A 16,156-nucleotide genomic window follows, 5' to 3' on the forward strand; every position below is an offset into this window, starting at 1 on the left:
CATCTGCTCTATAACCAGATAATGGAATTTTGTCTATGTGACTGGAAGCTGTTAAGGACTGGACATGCATTAAAAAAAGACCAAATCCCAGACATTCAAATACTTCATATATCCGAAATAAAGCAGTTGCCCTTAGGGAAATTTAAGTCTGAACATAAAGATTTGTGAGCTATATACAACATTTCATCCAATAATTGAGCTTTGTACTGACTTTCTGTTCCAAAGGCTCGTAGCATGCTTTCATTGCTTTAGAGGCAATAATTCCTCACTGTTACTACTAACAGTAAATGCAGCTCTATTAATCTCTTGTTTACTGGAGGCAAAACCCATCTTCAAAAGCCTCACATGAAAAAGATTTATCCTATCAGTGATTTTCTCTCTGGATCCCCAAACTATTTCATTACCCATGACACAGCACAGCTGTCCTCTGACTTTGTGGTGAACATTGATAGCGATGTTGCTCTTTTCAGCACTTCAGGCTAGAAAAGCAGCAATGTTGCTGTAGCCTTTGAAGACCTTTCCTGGAACCTCCAGAGCTGCTGATGAAACATGCTGAGGCAGCAACTCCAGTATGTTTTCATCCTAATCAGACAGCTGAGCATCTGGCAGAGGGAGAACCACCAGATAAGATGGCAAGAAGAAGGTCAAATGGGGATAAAGCTGCCGCAGAAATTGCTTCAGGATCCCTGCCTGATACCTTAGCTGGAGTGTCTTCTTCACCATGATCCTTCCTCACCCGGACCAGTAGTGTCACTGAACAGACAGCAGCAACCTGGCTCATGGGGCAGGTACAGAGTTCGGTAGATGTTTGTTCTGTGTCGTGGGTTAGGGTTGGGCCAGCCATGAAAATAAAGCTACTGTAAATATAGTAAGTGGTTTTATTTTTGTGGGTGTTTTTTTCAAACAGTTTCAGCTACAAACCAGGGGCAACTCAAGGAGCACGAGGCTGCAGGAGCTGAGGCAGAGTTGCTGGGACGATAGAATGAAAAAGGAAAAGCTGGTTGGCACTAGGTGCAGTGATTTGCCACCCACTCCCCCTCCTCATGTACACATATGTTCCCTGCAACTGTACAGGAGAACAAAAAGCAGCTCCTACTGAACAGCACTTCCTAGGAAAGGACACCACTCAAACCACACCAATAAAATTAAAAAATTTTAATGTTTAGTTGCACTTTCTACTTAAGAGATGGAAGTAATGAGAAAACAAGTCCAGGTTTCTAAGGAGCCATGTGCAAAGTGGGAGAGTGAAAACTGAAGGCACATTCAGAAACATCCACGGGCACAAAGGCTTCCGCTTGCCAGAGGGTGAGCTTGGACACCTCAGCATAGTGCAAGAGGCACTGCTTAATGACGTTTTTCTGTGCCAATTAGTAACTGAGGTTATTGGTTTTTCGAAGTCAGTTGGCAGAGCTGCTGAAAGGAAAGGAGCCAACAGTCCCACCTCAGAAAGGTTCACACAGGCAGAGCAGGGGATGTGAAGGGAGGACAGCCGGCTTCCAGAACTCAAACAGGCAGCACTGCCCACAGATGGCCTTGTTGTCCTAAGCTCATGCGCTGGGAGAAGGACTGATGCATTTACGCAGCGAGGCCATTGTGTGTATAGCAGAAATCATTCAGGAAAGGAAAGAGGACCACGCTCAAGTAAGCCTGGTGAGGATCAGCATTTGGCAGGGTGGTACTACCTGAGCAGGAGGTGCAAGTGAGCCAGCACAACACCCAACCATGGGACTGCCTGCCAGTTTAAGAGCTTTACTGTTACCTCGTAGAATATCATATGCAGAAAAACATAAATTGTTTTAAAAATGTAGCTTCATACTCTTTTTAACTTTGAGCTAACTTGTGCTGTGGTCTAGGAACCTAAGGACACTGACTGCCAAAACCTTTGGATTTTATTCCAAGCTCTGTCTATCTAGAGGGGGATTATGCAATTCATCTACCTTTTCTTTAGGGTATTTTCCACCTCTGAAAGGGAATGATGATACTTTTCAGCCACACTGGGACAGTCTGCTTGGTTCAGTGATGCATGCAGAGGATAAAAGATTTTCCACTTACTCAGCTGGTGGTGAAATGGATTGAAAAAAAAGCAAGGGTGATTGATACCCAAATTAAGGGATTCTGCGGTAGAAAAATATGAGCAAAGAAAATATTCTTTTTAGCAGAGAATGCACTAAGGCAGAAATGCAAGCTATGATTCCCGTTTGTTTTAAACAGAAAAAGAAAATACAATAGCAAGATATGAGAAAAAAAATATAATGAACAACAAGGCTTGGGAAATGTGGGGAAAATGCCCAACTCAAACACAAAGCTGTATAACAGATGATTTAAAACTGGTTATGAACTGTACTTGATCTACTCATTTTTTATCAGCAAGTTCCTAACTTCAGCTAAATTAACATAAACAAGAGATTAAGCACATCCACTCCAAGTGTTTAGAGAAACTGATGCAGACTGCTTCTCGCACAGACAAGGACTAGCTCTCTGGTGTGTGCTTGACTGAGGTTAGTCAGGACTGCCTTTTGTACCACCCCCGAGTAATGTGGGATGACTCATTTGTCAGTGTTGATATACTGAGCTGAAAACACGAAGAGCTTTGTAAGTGCTAAATATTTATCATCAGAATTTCTGGGCATGCCAGAGTATGAAAATAAATGCTGGCAAACTGACCTCAGAAAAACAGTAAAAAAAAGCCTGTAATGCTGAGAAATTTGCTAATTATAGTTCACATCTCCTAACACCACAAAGTAATAGTGATCCTAATCTGGTAGGAAGAGAGGTTTTGATGTCTCTGTTTCTCTTTTCTGTCCTTGTTTTCAGGCACTCGCTTAATGATTGTAGCGTGCAGATCTGTATTCTTTAAAGGATATGGGAAGAAAATTAAAGGGTTACTTCTTCACAGTCATCCTCTGCATGTTCACACAGGACAGTCTGTGATGGGCAAGGAGTCTGTGTTCAAGCATCAGTGTGAGAATCAGATACATGTAAGCACCCACACAGTGTGTATGGGGCAGTGGAGTCATCCAGCTTCCCTTGACCACGAGCAGAGCTCCTGTTAGTGTAGGTGTGCTGCTCCAACGTAAATCAGCTGCCTACATGGATGCAAACATTGGAAGTCTTTCTTATAAAAGCAATTTCACACCCAGTTCGGTCGAATCAGAATTGTCAGGCAAGTTTACCATAGTACATAAGCACCTTTAAACTCTTTGTCACTTCCCTCTGTGCCTCGCACCCTGACATTTCAATGCATCCCAAGAAAGAGGCACCTTTGGCTCTTCTTACAGTAACATGCGGCTGTTTGATGGCAAAAGACAGCAAGGAAGTGGCAATTCGCCAACATTATGTCACGCGATGGCAACTGATTTTTATGTTTGCAGCTTATGCTTAGTTTCCGGACAGAGCGCTCATGGTTTGGGCCCCTCCCCACTAACGAGAAACACGTGTGGCCAGGGCTGGTCTGGCCAGGCTGCCAGGGAACCCACCGGCCTTGGGCTCACTGCTGCAGCAAAACATGGCTCTGAAGTGGGTCTTTCCTGCATGCAGAAGCCTGCTGTTTTAAAAAGTTCTTAACATCTCTCTCAGCTTACATCCCTGTCAAGTCCAGCAGAAGATAGAAGGATGTAAATGGTGCAACACCAGTGACATGAATAAAGCTGTGCCTGCTTCTTCCAAGGGTAAATTTGGCACTTGGTGCAGGGCTGCAGTTACGGCAAATGCTGACAGCTGTGACGTGGGGATGAAGAGCCACCACCATGCAGACTGGGGAGGGCTAGGGAGTTTCAAATTGCCTGTAAATCTTGGCACAAACAAGAATCTGTTGATTTTAAAGAACTGCACTATGTATCAATAACCACGCAAAGACCACCAACGGCTACAAATTCCCCATAGTAAAGCTAGCTATGTTTTCGCTGACTTCCCTGTTGTCACCACTGGACTTCCACCAAAACCTGAGCTAACCATTTTTAATCAACTCTTCTATAAAGTAAGTACAGCATGGACATTTATTACATGCCCACTGATGAGTGAATCTCCAAGGAATCCCTCTGAAAAAGCGTTGAAGGAAGTGAATTCCCTTTGGATGAATCTCCGAATGCCTGTGTGGCAGACACTAAGCTGGAAATCTCACAACAGCAAGTAGTTTTGCAATGTTTCCAAGATGGTCTTGCTACAGTTGACTGGAAACTCCACCACTGGTTCTCCAGTCGCAATTGGATATTCTAGACAGCGCTATCAGAATGGTTAAAAGTGCATTTGGGTTACAGATTTTGAATCTAGATCAAAGCTTTCAGGAAAGTTCAAATGGAGGACTTTGAACTGGACTCACCTCGGATAGATCTGAAAACAAACTGGATATTCTGAATCTACCATCTGTGGCAAATGGCAACATAACACTCCCTTTAAAAATGAGAGTCATTTAAGTAAGCTTATTACTAATCACTGTAAAACCTACTTAAAAGTCCTGCTTAAAGAGATTTACAGACATCTTTCAGATGAAAATTTCCTGTTCAGAAGACAGCCTTAGACTTCTCCACTGGGACTGCAGCAAAGCAATGTGTTGTGTGACTCCAAACTCCTGTTTATTTAACATGTGAAGTAATGTACCACTGGGAAGTGGATGACACTCCCTTCAATTTTCAGGTTTATCTCACTTTATGAAGACAATTGCCTCCCATAGATCACACTATTTGTATTTAAACTATTCTGAATGCCACTTGTCTGAAAACTACAAGCAATACAAGACAGACTCAAAATCCTAAGAGAGCACATAGGTTTTAATTTCCATTGGATTATTGGATCTTTAAATGAATATGCTTATAAGCACAGTTTTGGACATGAATAACCTTACTGACTCAGGATAAACTTTATATTGCTGCACAGATCCTATTTCTTCATGTTGGCGAGGCCTTATCTTTGGCCCAGTTACATCCTTCTGCCAAAATAAACAACGTGAGGAAGAAAGGAGGCAGCAATCTGAAAAATGGCAAACATATTATTGCATATTTTTTCAGGCTGTGGCACTGTGTGCATAATTTCTAAAATCATTTTAGCTCACTGACTTGCTTTTGTTAACTCAGGTGCCAAGTATGTTGCAGCAGAAATATGATATTTTCCAAATTTTTTTTTAAATGGATACTTCTTGCTATTGTTTTCCCATTTCTGTAAATCACCAATTTTGCAATACGGCAGCAAGTCAACACACAAGATGCCCATTTCAACAAGCGTGGACATTTTATTTGGCAGAGATCAGTTGGTAGTTAACCGGTGTTAATTTATGCAACTAGGTAACTCTTAAATGAAGGGCAGGATCAGCCTTATTTACACCAGTCCTCCTGCGCTATTTAGGATGACGGTGTCCAGGCACTTAGGGCTCTGCCTTCAACATCTGCTTCTCCACTGTGGACTGTGCTAGAGCAGAAAAGCTGACAGCGGCAGAGGCAGCTTTGTACAAGCTTTGCCGCTCACATGCCTACCCTTGACACATCAGCCACACTTCAGACTTTTTAGTACCTTATACATTTTTCAGTCTGTGCACTGGATGGCATTTCAGCATGTGTTTGTGTTTATGTCACCTCTACCTGCACATCAGAGAGCCAGAAAGCCACAACAGTACATCTGAAACGTCATAGGAGATCGATCCCTTCATGTTTACTAATAGCACTATGGCAAATACATAGGGTTATGTTATCACAGTACCCTATTTTGGGAAGTAAAGTACTTTGCTTGCAGAATCCCACAAAGTTTCAGGACAAAATATATAAATTCAACAGATTTCAGACCATACCTTCCAAGAAAACTGCTTTCTGGTCACACTGTTCAGTCACTTCTTACGATCACAAGTCCTGAATTTTAAATTGAAGCTTCTTGAAAGGATGATACAAATCTCAGTTGAAAGATACAGTTAACTTGAGAATTTTTAAGCTTGTTTTGGTCAGTTTAACCTCATTTAGTCTGAAATCAATCAACGCAGTGGCAATCTGAATGCATTACTACTCAGAGACAACACATTTTTTATGGATCAGAAACAACTTGTACATTTTTTGTCAACTTGAGAACTCAAACCCAGAAATATCAATGTTAGCAACTTTTTTAACGACAAGCTTTACACTCTGCAGAGAGAATAGAATCTATGAGTGGCCCAACAGAAGTACCTCCCACCTTGACCTCTAGGTGGCACAGAAGAACCTAAACTAAGCAGATCTGTTCTGATTTTTCAGGTAATGTTCTACCCTCTCAATCAGCCTCGTCACATCAGCAATTCCAGCATCCCAAAACACACATCTGTTAATCTCTACTAAATAAAATGACAAAATAAGTATTAAAGTGACAGCTACTGTAGCTACGCAGCTCATTTTTACTGCTTTTAAAGGTGCATTGAGATAATAAACTATTAACAGATTCTCCACAGTACATCTAATATCCTTCGAACTCCAACTTGTAATACTTTAAAGGGGCAACAGTCTTACTAGAAACAAAGTTAACGTTTATTTTCAGTTTAACATAAGGATTACTACAGCATTAAAAATACATACCATAAAAAATTTGCAATCGTAATACAGAAGAGAAAAAAAAAACAGAGTAATGACTGAAACATATCAGTTACTTGATCTTTTACAGATTACTGTACATACAAAATAAAAGGGCCAGTGAAAACACATCAAATTATTATTTACTGCGGCAGTAACTATAAATGCTGCTTTTTGACTTAAATAATGTAGCTGTTGGTATGAATACAAGACTGGCATGTTCTCCATGACCAGAGAGAACTTTTACATTAACAATCTAATACTATGCACAGCGGGTGAAGTACCACAGCAGCCCTCAGTCTCTGCATACCACATTGGCATCACACATGCATTTTGCCCTAGTTGAGACACTACAACATGAGACATGAAAGCATTTATTTAACTCTACAAAAACACATGTGTGTGTACACTGCCTCTGCATCAATGCCGCCACCTATTTATCTGCTGTCTTAGCCAAACCATTCCAACTCACGCTTCTGGATCACTCTGACCAAACCCGAAAATATCTGCCCCAGCTCTCTGCGTACTATTGCCCAGGTGGGACTTTGACCACTCTGTCATTCAAAACTATTCAGTCTGAAATGTGTCTACTCTTCCAAGACCAAACATGAAGTTACACATAAAATTTGTCAAAGCATTATGTGGAAGATTATTTACATCAACATATGAAAACAGATCATTGCATCATGCAGCCACAATTAAACAGGAATGGAATTTCTCTCACCTGGCATAGAAGTCTTTTGGTGGAACAACCTCCTGAAAGAACTGCAGCTGGTACAGATAAAGTCCAATCAAGTGCCCCGCACTGAATATAGCCATTAATACACACAGACAGCTGAACATCAGCGGATCAAATGCTTGGCAACAGGACCACCATGTGCACAGGCCCAAAAATACAAAGAAATACACAGCTGAGGTCAAAGATGGCACCATCATACCTGTAAAAATAAGAACATGGAAGGTTGGAGAAGTGGGGACATACCAGCATTTGTCAAACCGGAAGTCTGACAAGAAGCGAATGAATCAACTTAATCCAATTAGTGTTTATGCCAATTATTAGTATTAGCTCTTAAGACTCCTGTTAGCTTTGGGCCTAGAAGAAAAAGGTCTTTTCTGATCAATTCATTTATACCATTTCTTAGAACTCAGTACACAACCACATTCCATACCTTCCTCTGATATGATATCTTATCTTTTTAAAGCTGTTTCACAAAGCATGGAGAAAACCAGAAACTTGGCTGCAAGGCCAGCCAACGCTCCTTGAGAGCACTGGTCTATTAGACTTCAAAATGAATTTTAAATACAAGATTCTAAAATGGCATGATGGGTGAACAGTGAAAAGTCTTCTCATGTAAGTCTTGAGATATCCTGAGTTATTAAAATAAAAAACAAAACTGCATGCATATACTTAAAATAAAAGAGGTCTTCATAAAATCTAGAGGATATTGAGTAAATGTTTAATTATTTTTTAACTCTTAGAAACTTGTAATTTAAGTATGACAAAGACTCTACTGTGTTACATATGTATATTGTACTTGCACTTGCACATACAGCAAATTATTTCACCTCTGAAAATGCCTAACTGGCGAAGGAAACCCAATGCTCTGTGTGTAGCCTACAGATATAAGTGAAGAAGCAGGAAAGACATAAATGTCTGAGAGTGGCAACATAAGAAAATTATGTAAGAGAGCTTACACCCAGCACAGAAGTCCAGTGGAATCTCTGAAGTAACAGTACCAAAGCTAATAGGGACGCCTGCCTCAATTTATTTTTAAGTTTTTTACTTAGTGCATGTTTAGGAGCCACCTTCCTCGGGACGGACCGGCAGGCTCCTGGTGGTCCACAGCTCCAGCAGAGCTGCTGGTCCCGCAGCTGGGCCACCACTCCAGCAGAAGGATTTGCATCTTGCCAGGTGTTGCCTTGCCATGTTTCTGGGGGGCAGCAGGCTGGGGGTCACTAGACAAAGTGTTTAGGCTAGGGTGTTCTGTCTCTCCTCCAGCGTACAATATGCTGGCGTTTCCATAGGCTCACAGATTTCAAAGCATGTGAGGACCACAGCGACCATGATGAGGGCTGTAAAACTTCACCCAGCAATTTCTGCCTCTAGCCTGCAACTACTTCCTTTCTTCTTTAAGAGAGATACTTTGCCTTTTTTAAACACTTCAGGAAAAGGAAAATCCACTATATCCATAAAGAAGTTGTTTATTATGGCCAATTGCTCTGGCTGTGAAAAATGCAAAATTTATTTCTGGTCTGAAATTGCTTAGATCTACCACTTAACTATTGGCTCATATTATACATTCTACTAGATGAGATGTCTGTTAAAAAAATGGAGGCACTTTGTACCTTTGTCAGTCCTTTAAGACTGCAGTCAAACCACCATTCATCTTTTTTTCATTCTTGGCACAGTAAGTAAGGAAGTATTTAACTAATTAAGCTAGAGTTCTCTCTCTGGAATACAGGCTTCCCAGACCTCGAGTCCTTTTTGTAACTCTCCCCCAAACACCTCCTGGCTCTCGGCATGTGTTGGAGTCCTGCAGACAAGCTGCCCATCACCACTTAGATGAAATTGTCCCCCCGCCACTGCCTCATGATCCTTCATCTGCTTCATTCTCCCTGGGTGATGTTCAGAAGGGTATCTTTTTTTTTGTTTTTGTTTTTTTTTTTTTAATAGCATCTCTTTTCTCTGGTACCAGGATCCATGATGATCCACTTAGCTTATTTTTTCCCTTTTTAGAGCTACTACTTTGCATCTGGCTCTATGTGAGGCTGTCAGATAATCTTATGTTACTGAAAGAGCCTGCCTTACTGAAAGGGCCACACCTGAGCAGTCCCTGTCATTCAATATCAAACTTTTTTTGCCCTATTCCTTTATACTTCAAATACAAGCATACTATATATTAAGTATACACTTATACTATATATGTAAGGACTTAATTCAAACATGTGAGTAGGCAGATAAATGCTAATTTAAAACTGCATGATCCAATTTTGAATTCATTAATTACAGCCCGCAGTGGTTTTTGTACACTTCCATTCTGGCTGTAGCTGATTATGTGTTAATAAATCAAATGTCTTACAAAAACATTAGCTATATCATATCAAAACAACTACTTTTACCAACCACATAAAAAATGAAGTCTGCTTATCACTCTTTTTACACACTACATGGTAAACCTATTAAGCTTTCCTTTTTTGGGGTTTTGTAAATGCTATGTGAATACAGTTCCTTTTTACACTCAGAAGTGAAAGAACCAATTCTATGAATTCACATTATAATATATATCTACTTATCATATGCAACCATTCACCATTAGGTTATAATAGCAACTATGAAAGTCATATACAGAATGATAGGGCCCCACAATATTAGTACAAAAAAAATATGAAACTCAGTGTATTCCAATGCCTGTCAAAAAGTTAATTTAAATAAAATCAATAGCAATTCATTTTCTCTTTAAAATTTCCATTGCTATTCCTGCAGGTGCCAAAGAGCTGAAAATCCATTTGTTAAATGCAAAAATCTAATGGGCTCTGAAGGAAATTTTTCAAATGCACTAAAAAAGTAAAATTGTAACAACAACTTTTCCAGTGGTGATTATCATGTTGCCAATAAACTCCCTCAGTTTGGATGCCAGGGAGGCAATTCTACGTAGCAGTTTTAATTTCACGGTTTCCTCAAATTCTGCTTCACCACAGTCTTCATCGTCCAGATCTTCTTCATACATCAAAGCATCATCTGGTTCTAACTTGTCTCTTATAGCCTAGACGAGGAAGGGGGAAAGAAAAAAAAAGAATGCAGAAGACAGAGAGACAAGGAAATTTGAAATCAAAAACCATAGTTAATAGCGAAGTTTTCTTATAAACTTTGACTGTGCAAGTAACAAGAGAGTTAAGAAAAATGTCGTAAAGCTAGAGCTATAGGTTGATGGCTCCCACTTCAGATCTGTCTCAAGGAAAAACAATGTAAAGGTTATCTCTGAGAAAGGTTGCAGTCCTCCTACATGTGCACAGCAGGCTGCTCGTTCACTTCTACATTGAATTTGGTTTAGTTTGCTCAGCATTCTTTCCATTTTGCTATCTATTACCTGTTACACTCCGCTTTGGCTCAATGGCTTCAGGTGTAAGCTGCAGTCACTAAGCACAAATGACTGCCTGGCTGACGTGCCTCAACAAATCTCATATTTCAAACCCTTCCCCATCAACAACTTTATCAGACTTTAAATGCAAAACCTAGAATGGAGTGGGTAGGAGTGATCTGAGACAGGGCAACAAAAGCTGAAATAAATTGACAGACAGCTCATTGGTGACCGACGGGCAGTTTGCTAGAGAAAAAATACACTAAGCAGAGGTTCAGAGAGAGAATGAGAAGTGGTGAGACCAGCTAATGATGAAAAAAAGGAGAAAAAGTTAGCAAGAGAGAAGTAGTGAAAGCTTGAGTGATCTCAACAATTTAGCAGGGGAAATGAGAGCAGTGGCTTAGAACTACACAACAGAAAAACGAAAAGAAGGAAACATATAAAGGCCCCTCGTATATGAGCAGTTTGCTAGGATTTGGCAGTGGCCTTCATCATCAAGTCTCCATCGTATCTTGGAGACCAGAAGACATATACAGCTATTGACTGATGCAGATTAAATCATCAGCCCACAGTGAGAATCTGCAGGATTAGCAAGAGGCCCACCCAAAGATACAATTTATGGAAAAAAATAGTCATTTGCAGACATGAAGGGGCATTTAAAAAAATTTTTTTTTAAAAAAGCAATAGTTTCAAGTCAGGTTCTCAGTGTAATACAGCATAGTGTCTTTGGCACTGATCTGAACTTGTGTGAGTTAACGTTAGTTCTGGCTAAGCAGTATCTCTCTGTGTGAAACTAAGAAAGAGAAACTGTTGATGTTTTTCACAGAATACCAGTTATATATTTATATATTTATTGGTGGCCTTTGGCAGCAAAGAATTCCACACCAACAGATAAGACTGCAGTACGAGTAGCTGAACTCTCAGCCTACTTAACCAAATTCTGCAGTACCATTTCATTATAGGGATTCCCAAAGGAACAAAATTCCCTGCGGACACCTTCATTTCACCTCTAAGCTTGGTGCCAACTTTCCCCTCTTACTTAGGAGTATTAACAATATTGTGAATGCCTCTCAAGAAGCCTGCTGGTTCTCAAGAGTATTATTTTACAGATGATGAAATACGTATTAAATACAGTAGGGCTGATCTGGGAAATCTACCCTTCTCTCGGAATATCCAGCTCTTTCACTAGCTATACCCACTATAAACAGAGAATACTACCATTACAATTGCTTTTGTCACCATTCACTTCAACAGCTCTCAACACATGGATTATTAGATCCTTATGTAAAATAATGGAGAGGAGATGGCAGCCCAAACGTGCAGTCATCACATTTCGAGCCATGCAGCAAAAAGAGGCATCGGTCTGTTCAACGCTGCTGCTTATATCTGAGCTCCTACCTAAACAGGAGCTACTTAAATATTCAGAACCAATTCTGACAGCAGGCTCAACAGTACATTTACTTCTTACTTCTCTTACTTACTCTTACTTACTCTTACTCCTGTCACAGCTGTTTCAATGAGAAAGCCATAAAAAGGGAAGAAGTTATGATTGTTTCTGCTTGTGTTGTAATTACTAAATGAAGTTGATCCTCATCCAGCCCTTTTGGGCCCAATTCTGCTCTTCCTGGACCAGCTCCAGCACTCTGTGCCTTGACCTTAGTATGACCAGTGAGTAGTGAAACCTTCAACAGTGTTCACATCCCAAATGAAAGAGAATGAAAGAGACTGCTGGTTAGGAAATGGCATGCCCTACTACTCATTGGCCTGTGCAAATGAGATGTTTGTTTCTTCAGCTAGTGCTTTCAATTTGCTGAAGACAATATGCATTAAAATGTATTTCAAAATAAGGTATTCCATGGGAGACTCTTAAGACTCATATCCCTATGAATATTGAACATCTACACTGAACATGAAGACAGGATTCAGACATCTATTGCAGCTTACGCTGAATGGGAGTCCTGCGTAAATTGCTAAGATGGCACTTAATTGTAATAAAAGTCTGAAGAGTCACAAAAAAACCCCAAACCAGAATGTTATCCATACAGAAGTATAAAATGTTCTTGAGGGAAAAATGAACAAAATTAACATATTTTAAAGTATAAATTGGAGGAAAATACACAATACCTTCATACAACAACAACAACAAAAAAGAGTACACAGAACTAAGAAAAACACAAAAATACAGCCCAGCAGAAGATGGGACTTGATATCCTTTTCTTTCTCTTCTCCATACCTGCTTCCTTTATCTCAGGTGCCAAATGCTCAATTACACACTTTGATCTCCCCAAAATGGGTCTTTGAATTTTCCTACCATGATAACTAGGATTGTAATTTTTTAACTTGACCAGGCCAATCACTCTTGCTTCATTCATCTGAAGAACCTTTAGGCTACATTTTGTCTCATGAGTTCAGTATCAATAATCTAGTACTGACACGTAAGACAGAATGCTGATGGAGAAGCACTATGTGAGAGGATATTTCACTGGACCAGGATACAGCTGAGAAGATGATGATGGTCCAAAATTTCCATGGACCAATGTTTTCGTACTTTAAGCACAGCTAAAACCTTGCAAGCTGTTGAATTACCAAAGAAGCTAACTTTCCACTTTCACTTAGATATGAAAATAAGAATTCCAAATTCTACAGAAGAGTTAGGACCTCACAAAAAGACACAGGAAATGCAGAACCAACTACTTCTGGTGCTACTGAGGCCATCAGATGTTGGAAAGAAAACTTCAGCATTCTGAGCCTCAGCAAATACTGAACTGATTTATCAAGTTTTCCTTCTAAAACTACAAACATTTCTTTGTATTTGGGGTTCTTCAATCACTCCCTTCAGTATAAGACAAGCTAGCAAAGAGGAAAACCTGATCATCAACAACAACCCTATTCTGCCATCCCAGAAGCTTTTCCAGAATAGATACATTGTTCTTCACAACTTTTCAGCACAGACTGATTATCAATAATACGGCTGTGCAAAGATTGCCTGGGTTTTGCACCAGTATTCTCCCCGGAAGAGGTGGGTTAGTTTCCACATCTCTCTCTTCTCCACATGCAAGTGCTTTTAAGGATGATACCTTAGGGTTTTTTGCCATATTCTGTCTACCTCTCAGTGGTGTCATTCATGATGCAGTCAATGATTGTTTCAGTGAAAAGACTATGACAGCTAAAAAAGGTTTGATATTTTTTCATACAAACATATGTGCTTGAAATTCAGTTTCCAAAGGGAAGTCAAGTAGCCTAAAAGCTACTACCTAAAGGTTCCTTTCATGAAGCATAGGAAAGACCACTCTCCACTGCATATCAAAAAGACAAACTTTGCATTCCCTCACTCACATATTCACCGCCCACCGGCTGGATTATGTGGGAAGGCTTTCCAGTTTCTCACATTGAGCACTTCAAGTTGCTGAAGGCAGGCAAAAAGTGAACAGCTTTTACATTCAACGTGGTGATAATGTGCTTGTTGTTTTAACACTTTCTGATGATTAAATAGCCATGCAAGTGCAAGCTCAACACGGAACACCATTACTCCAGTCAGGCTGTTTTGCAGAGCTCTTTTTACTATGTGGATCAGTACAAAGCTACAAACCCATGCTACATAGCCCTACAGTTGGAAAAATACTTTTATTTCCATAATAAATTACTTATTATGCAATTACTGGATCCTTGCGGATGCTGATTAAATCAGAAAAATTTCTCCATTCAAGCAGTATAGAGCATTTGTGAAGCCATAAACTTGTGTTTCCATGACCTTTGCTCTGCAGAGCAGGGCCTCAGGACATTTTATAAACAAACTAAATGCAGTTTAGGTTTTTCAGCAATTGGGTGGAAGTCCCAGGAGTATTTAACGCGCACCACTTTTTTATACTGACAAATTGAGATAGGGAATAGGCAAAGAAACAGTACGGACACTGCAGCAGCTATGGCAGTTACTATTGTGGCCAGGGCCAGAATGTTCATAAGCTACTTTCGAGGCTGCTTTATTAACATCCAACTTCTAAATCTTTCATCTGGTACAGTACAAACACTACTGCACCAAGTCATCTTCTAGTCCCAGAGATGTATTGAGTAACAGGAAGTCTTACCTCTAAACCTTAAGTCGTAACTCTTAACCTAAAATCCATTCTTGCTTCAGAACACTTCTTGCTTTGTACCTACTTTTAATTGTATTATGTCTGTAAACACAATTCTGCTCATTTATTGACTTTTTGATCATATTTTTAATGTACACCTATGATAGGGTAGCACAGATACAATTAATTAGACATCAAGTCTGTTTATGCCAATACGATGCCCAAGTCCCTGGACTTCATTTGAAAAAAAACACCTCAATGAATAGTTTGGTTTAGGAATCATCTGAGACAAGGTATTTGATCCAACTGCACCAGCAGAACTGTAGAAATAGACTCTTTTTCTCTCTAGTATAACACTAGTTTAATTTAGTTGCCTCCATAGCGTCTAATCTGATCCATACAATCTATACAGAACATATCATAACATGACCAAGCTCCTATTTTTAAGCTTGCTCTAAAAGCCTTTTCCCCCCCAAAAAAGTCTTTAACCTTTACCTTTAGAAATTATGTAATTACAGCAGTAGGAGGAATTAATTATCTACCTGCCTTTAGTAGCAGCACATGCATATGTGCATATAGAAACACATATAGAAAAAATAATCAAAGTAATACAATATTCTTTAGACTGATCCAGCTGTGAATACTAAAGCTGGAACAGAAATCAACTCCTCCTTGTTTTACTATCAAAGGAGCTGCAAGCCTTCAACGGGATATAAATAATTGTTGTTTTAACCTGCAGTCCATATTAAACTGGTTAAGGTAATAATTTATTATGTATAAATTTATTATATAAGGTAATCATAGAATCACAGAATGTTAGGGGTGGGAAGGGACCTCAGAAGATCATCTAGTCCAACTCCCCTGCCAGAGCAGGATCACCTACAGTAGATCGCACAGGAACGCGTCCAGACAGGTTTTGAATGTCTCCAGAGAAGGAGACTCCACAACCTCTTTGGGCAGCCTGTTCCAGTGCTCTGTCACCCACATAGCGGAAAAGTTTTTCATTTATCATTTCGAGCTTTGCAAAAAACCGAAAAACTCCACAGTTGTTCTGAAAGCTGAAAGCATCAGCATCCGAGAAGTGGATTTCCCTGCTTTTTCTGTCACAGAAGAGATAGAAAAATTTCCACATAAACAATTCCCCTGTCATTCAACTTGAACTTTATAGAAACAGGGCTGCTTAGCAAGAGTACCTTCTTTAAAGTCATCTTGCATGAGATCATAGAATCACAGAACAATTCAGGTTGGAAAAGACCCCTGGGATCATCGAGTCCAACCATTAACCCTACACTACAAGTTCACCCCTAAACTGTATCACCCAACACCACATCTAGATACATGCAGTGCTCAAACAGAGCTCAGGTCTACGGAAAGGCAAAGGAGAACATCACGGCAGACTGCAAGCCAGGATAGAAACAGAAAACTGGGTAACTTCAGACGAAGACCCTGTTAAATGAGCTGAACTAACGAAATGTGAGACAATTGC

At 39.9% G+C, this 16,156-nt stretch overlaps 1 protein-coding gene across 1 annotated transcript in view; it reads right to left on the reverse strand.

Annotated features, from left to right (window-relative positions):
- Positions 1 to 15,770, reverse strand: part of LOC104269786 (piezo-type mechanosensitive ion channel component 2-like) — a gene marked incomplete at both ends in the record, with an annotated part of 60,122 nt that extends 44,352 nt beyond the window's left edge. Inside the window, 3 exon segments of the mRNA XM_009872068.1 lie at positions 7,243 to 7,456; positions 10,171 to 10,282; positions 15,656 to 15,770. Coding sequence (XP_009870370.1) covers positions 7,243 to 7,456; positions 10,171 to 10,282; positions 15,656 to 15,770 — 441 coding nt within the window.
- Positions 15,771 to 16,156: the final 386 nt, after the last annotated feature.

Source organism: Apaloderma vittatum, unplaced genomic scaffold, assembly GCF_000703405.1.
Source record: "Apaloderma vittatum isolate BGI_N311 unplaced genomic scaffold, ASM70340v1 scaffold9980, whole genome shotgun sequence".
NCBI lineage: Eukaryota > Metazoa > Chordata > Aves > Trogoniformes > Trogonidae > Apaloderma > Apaloderma vittatum.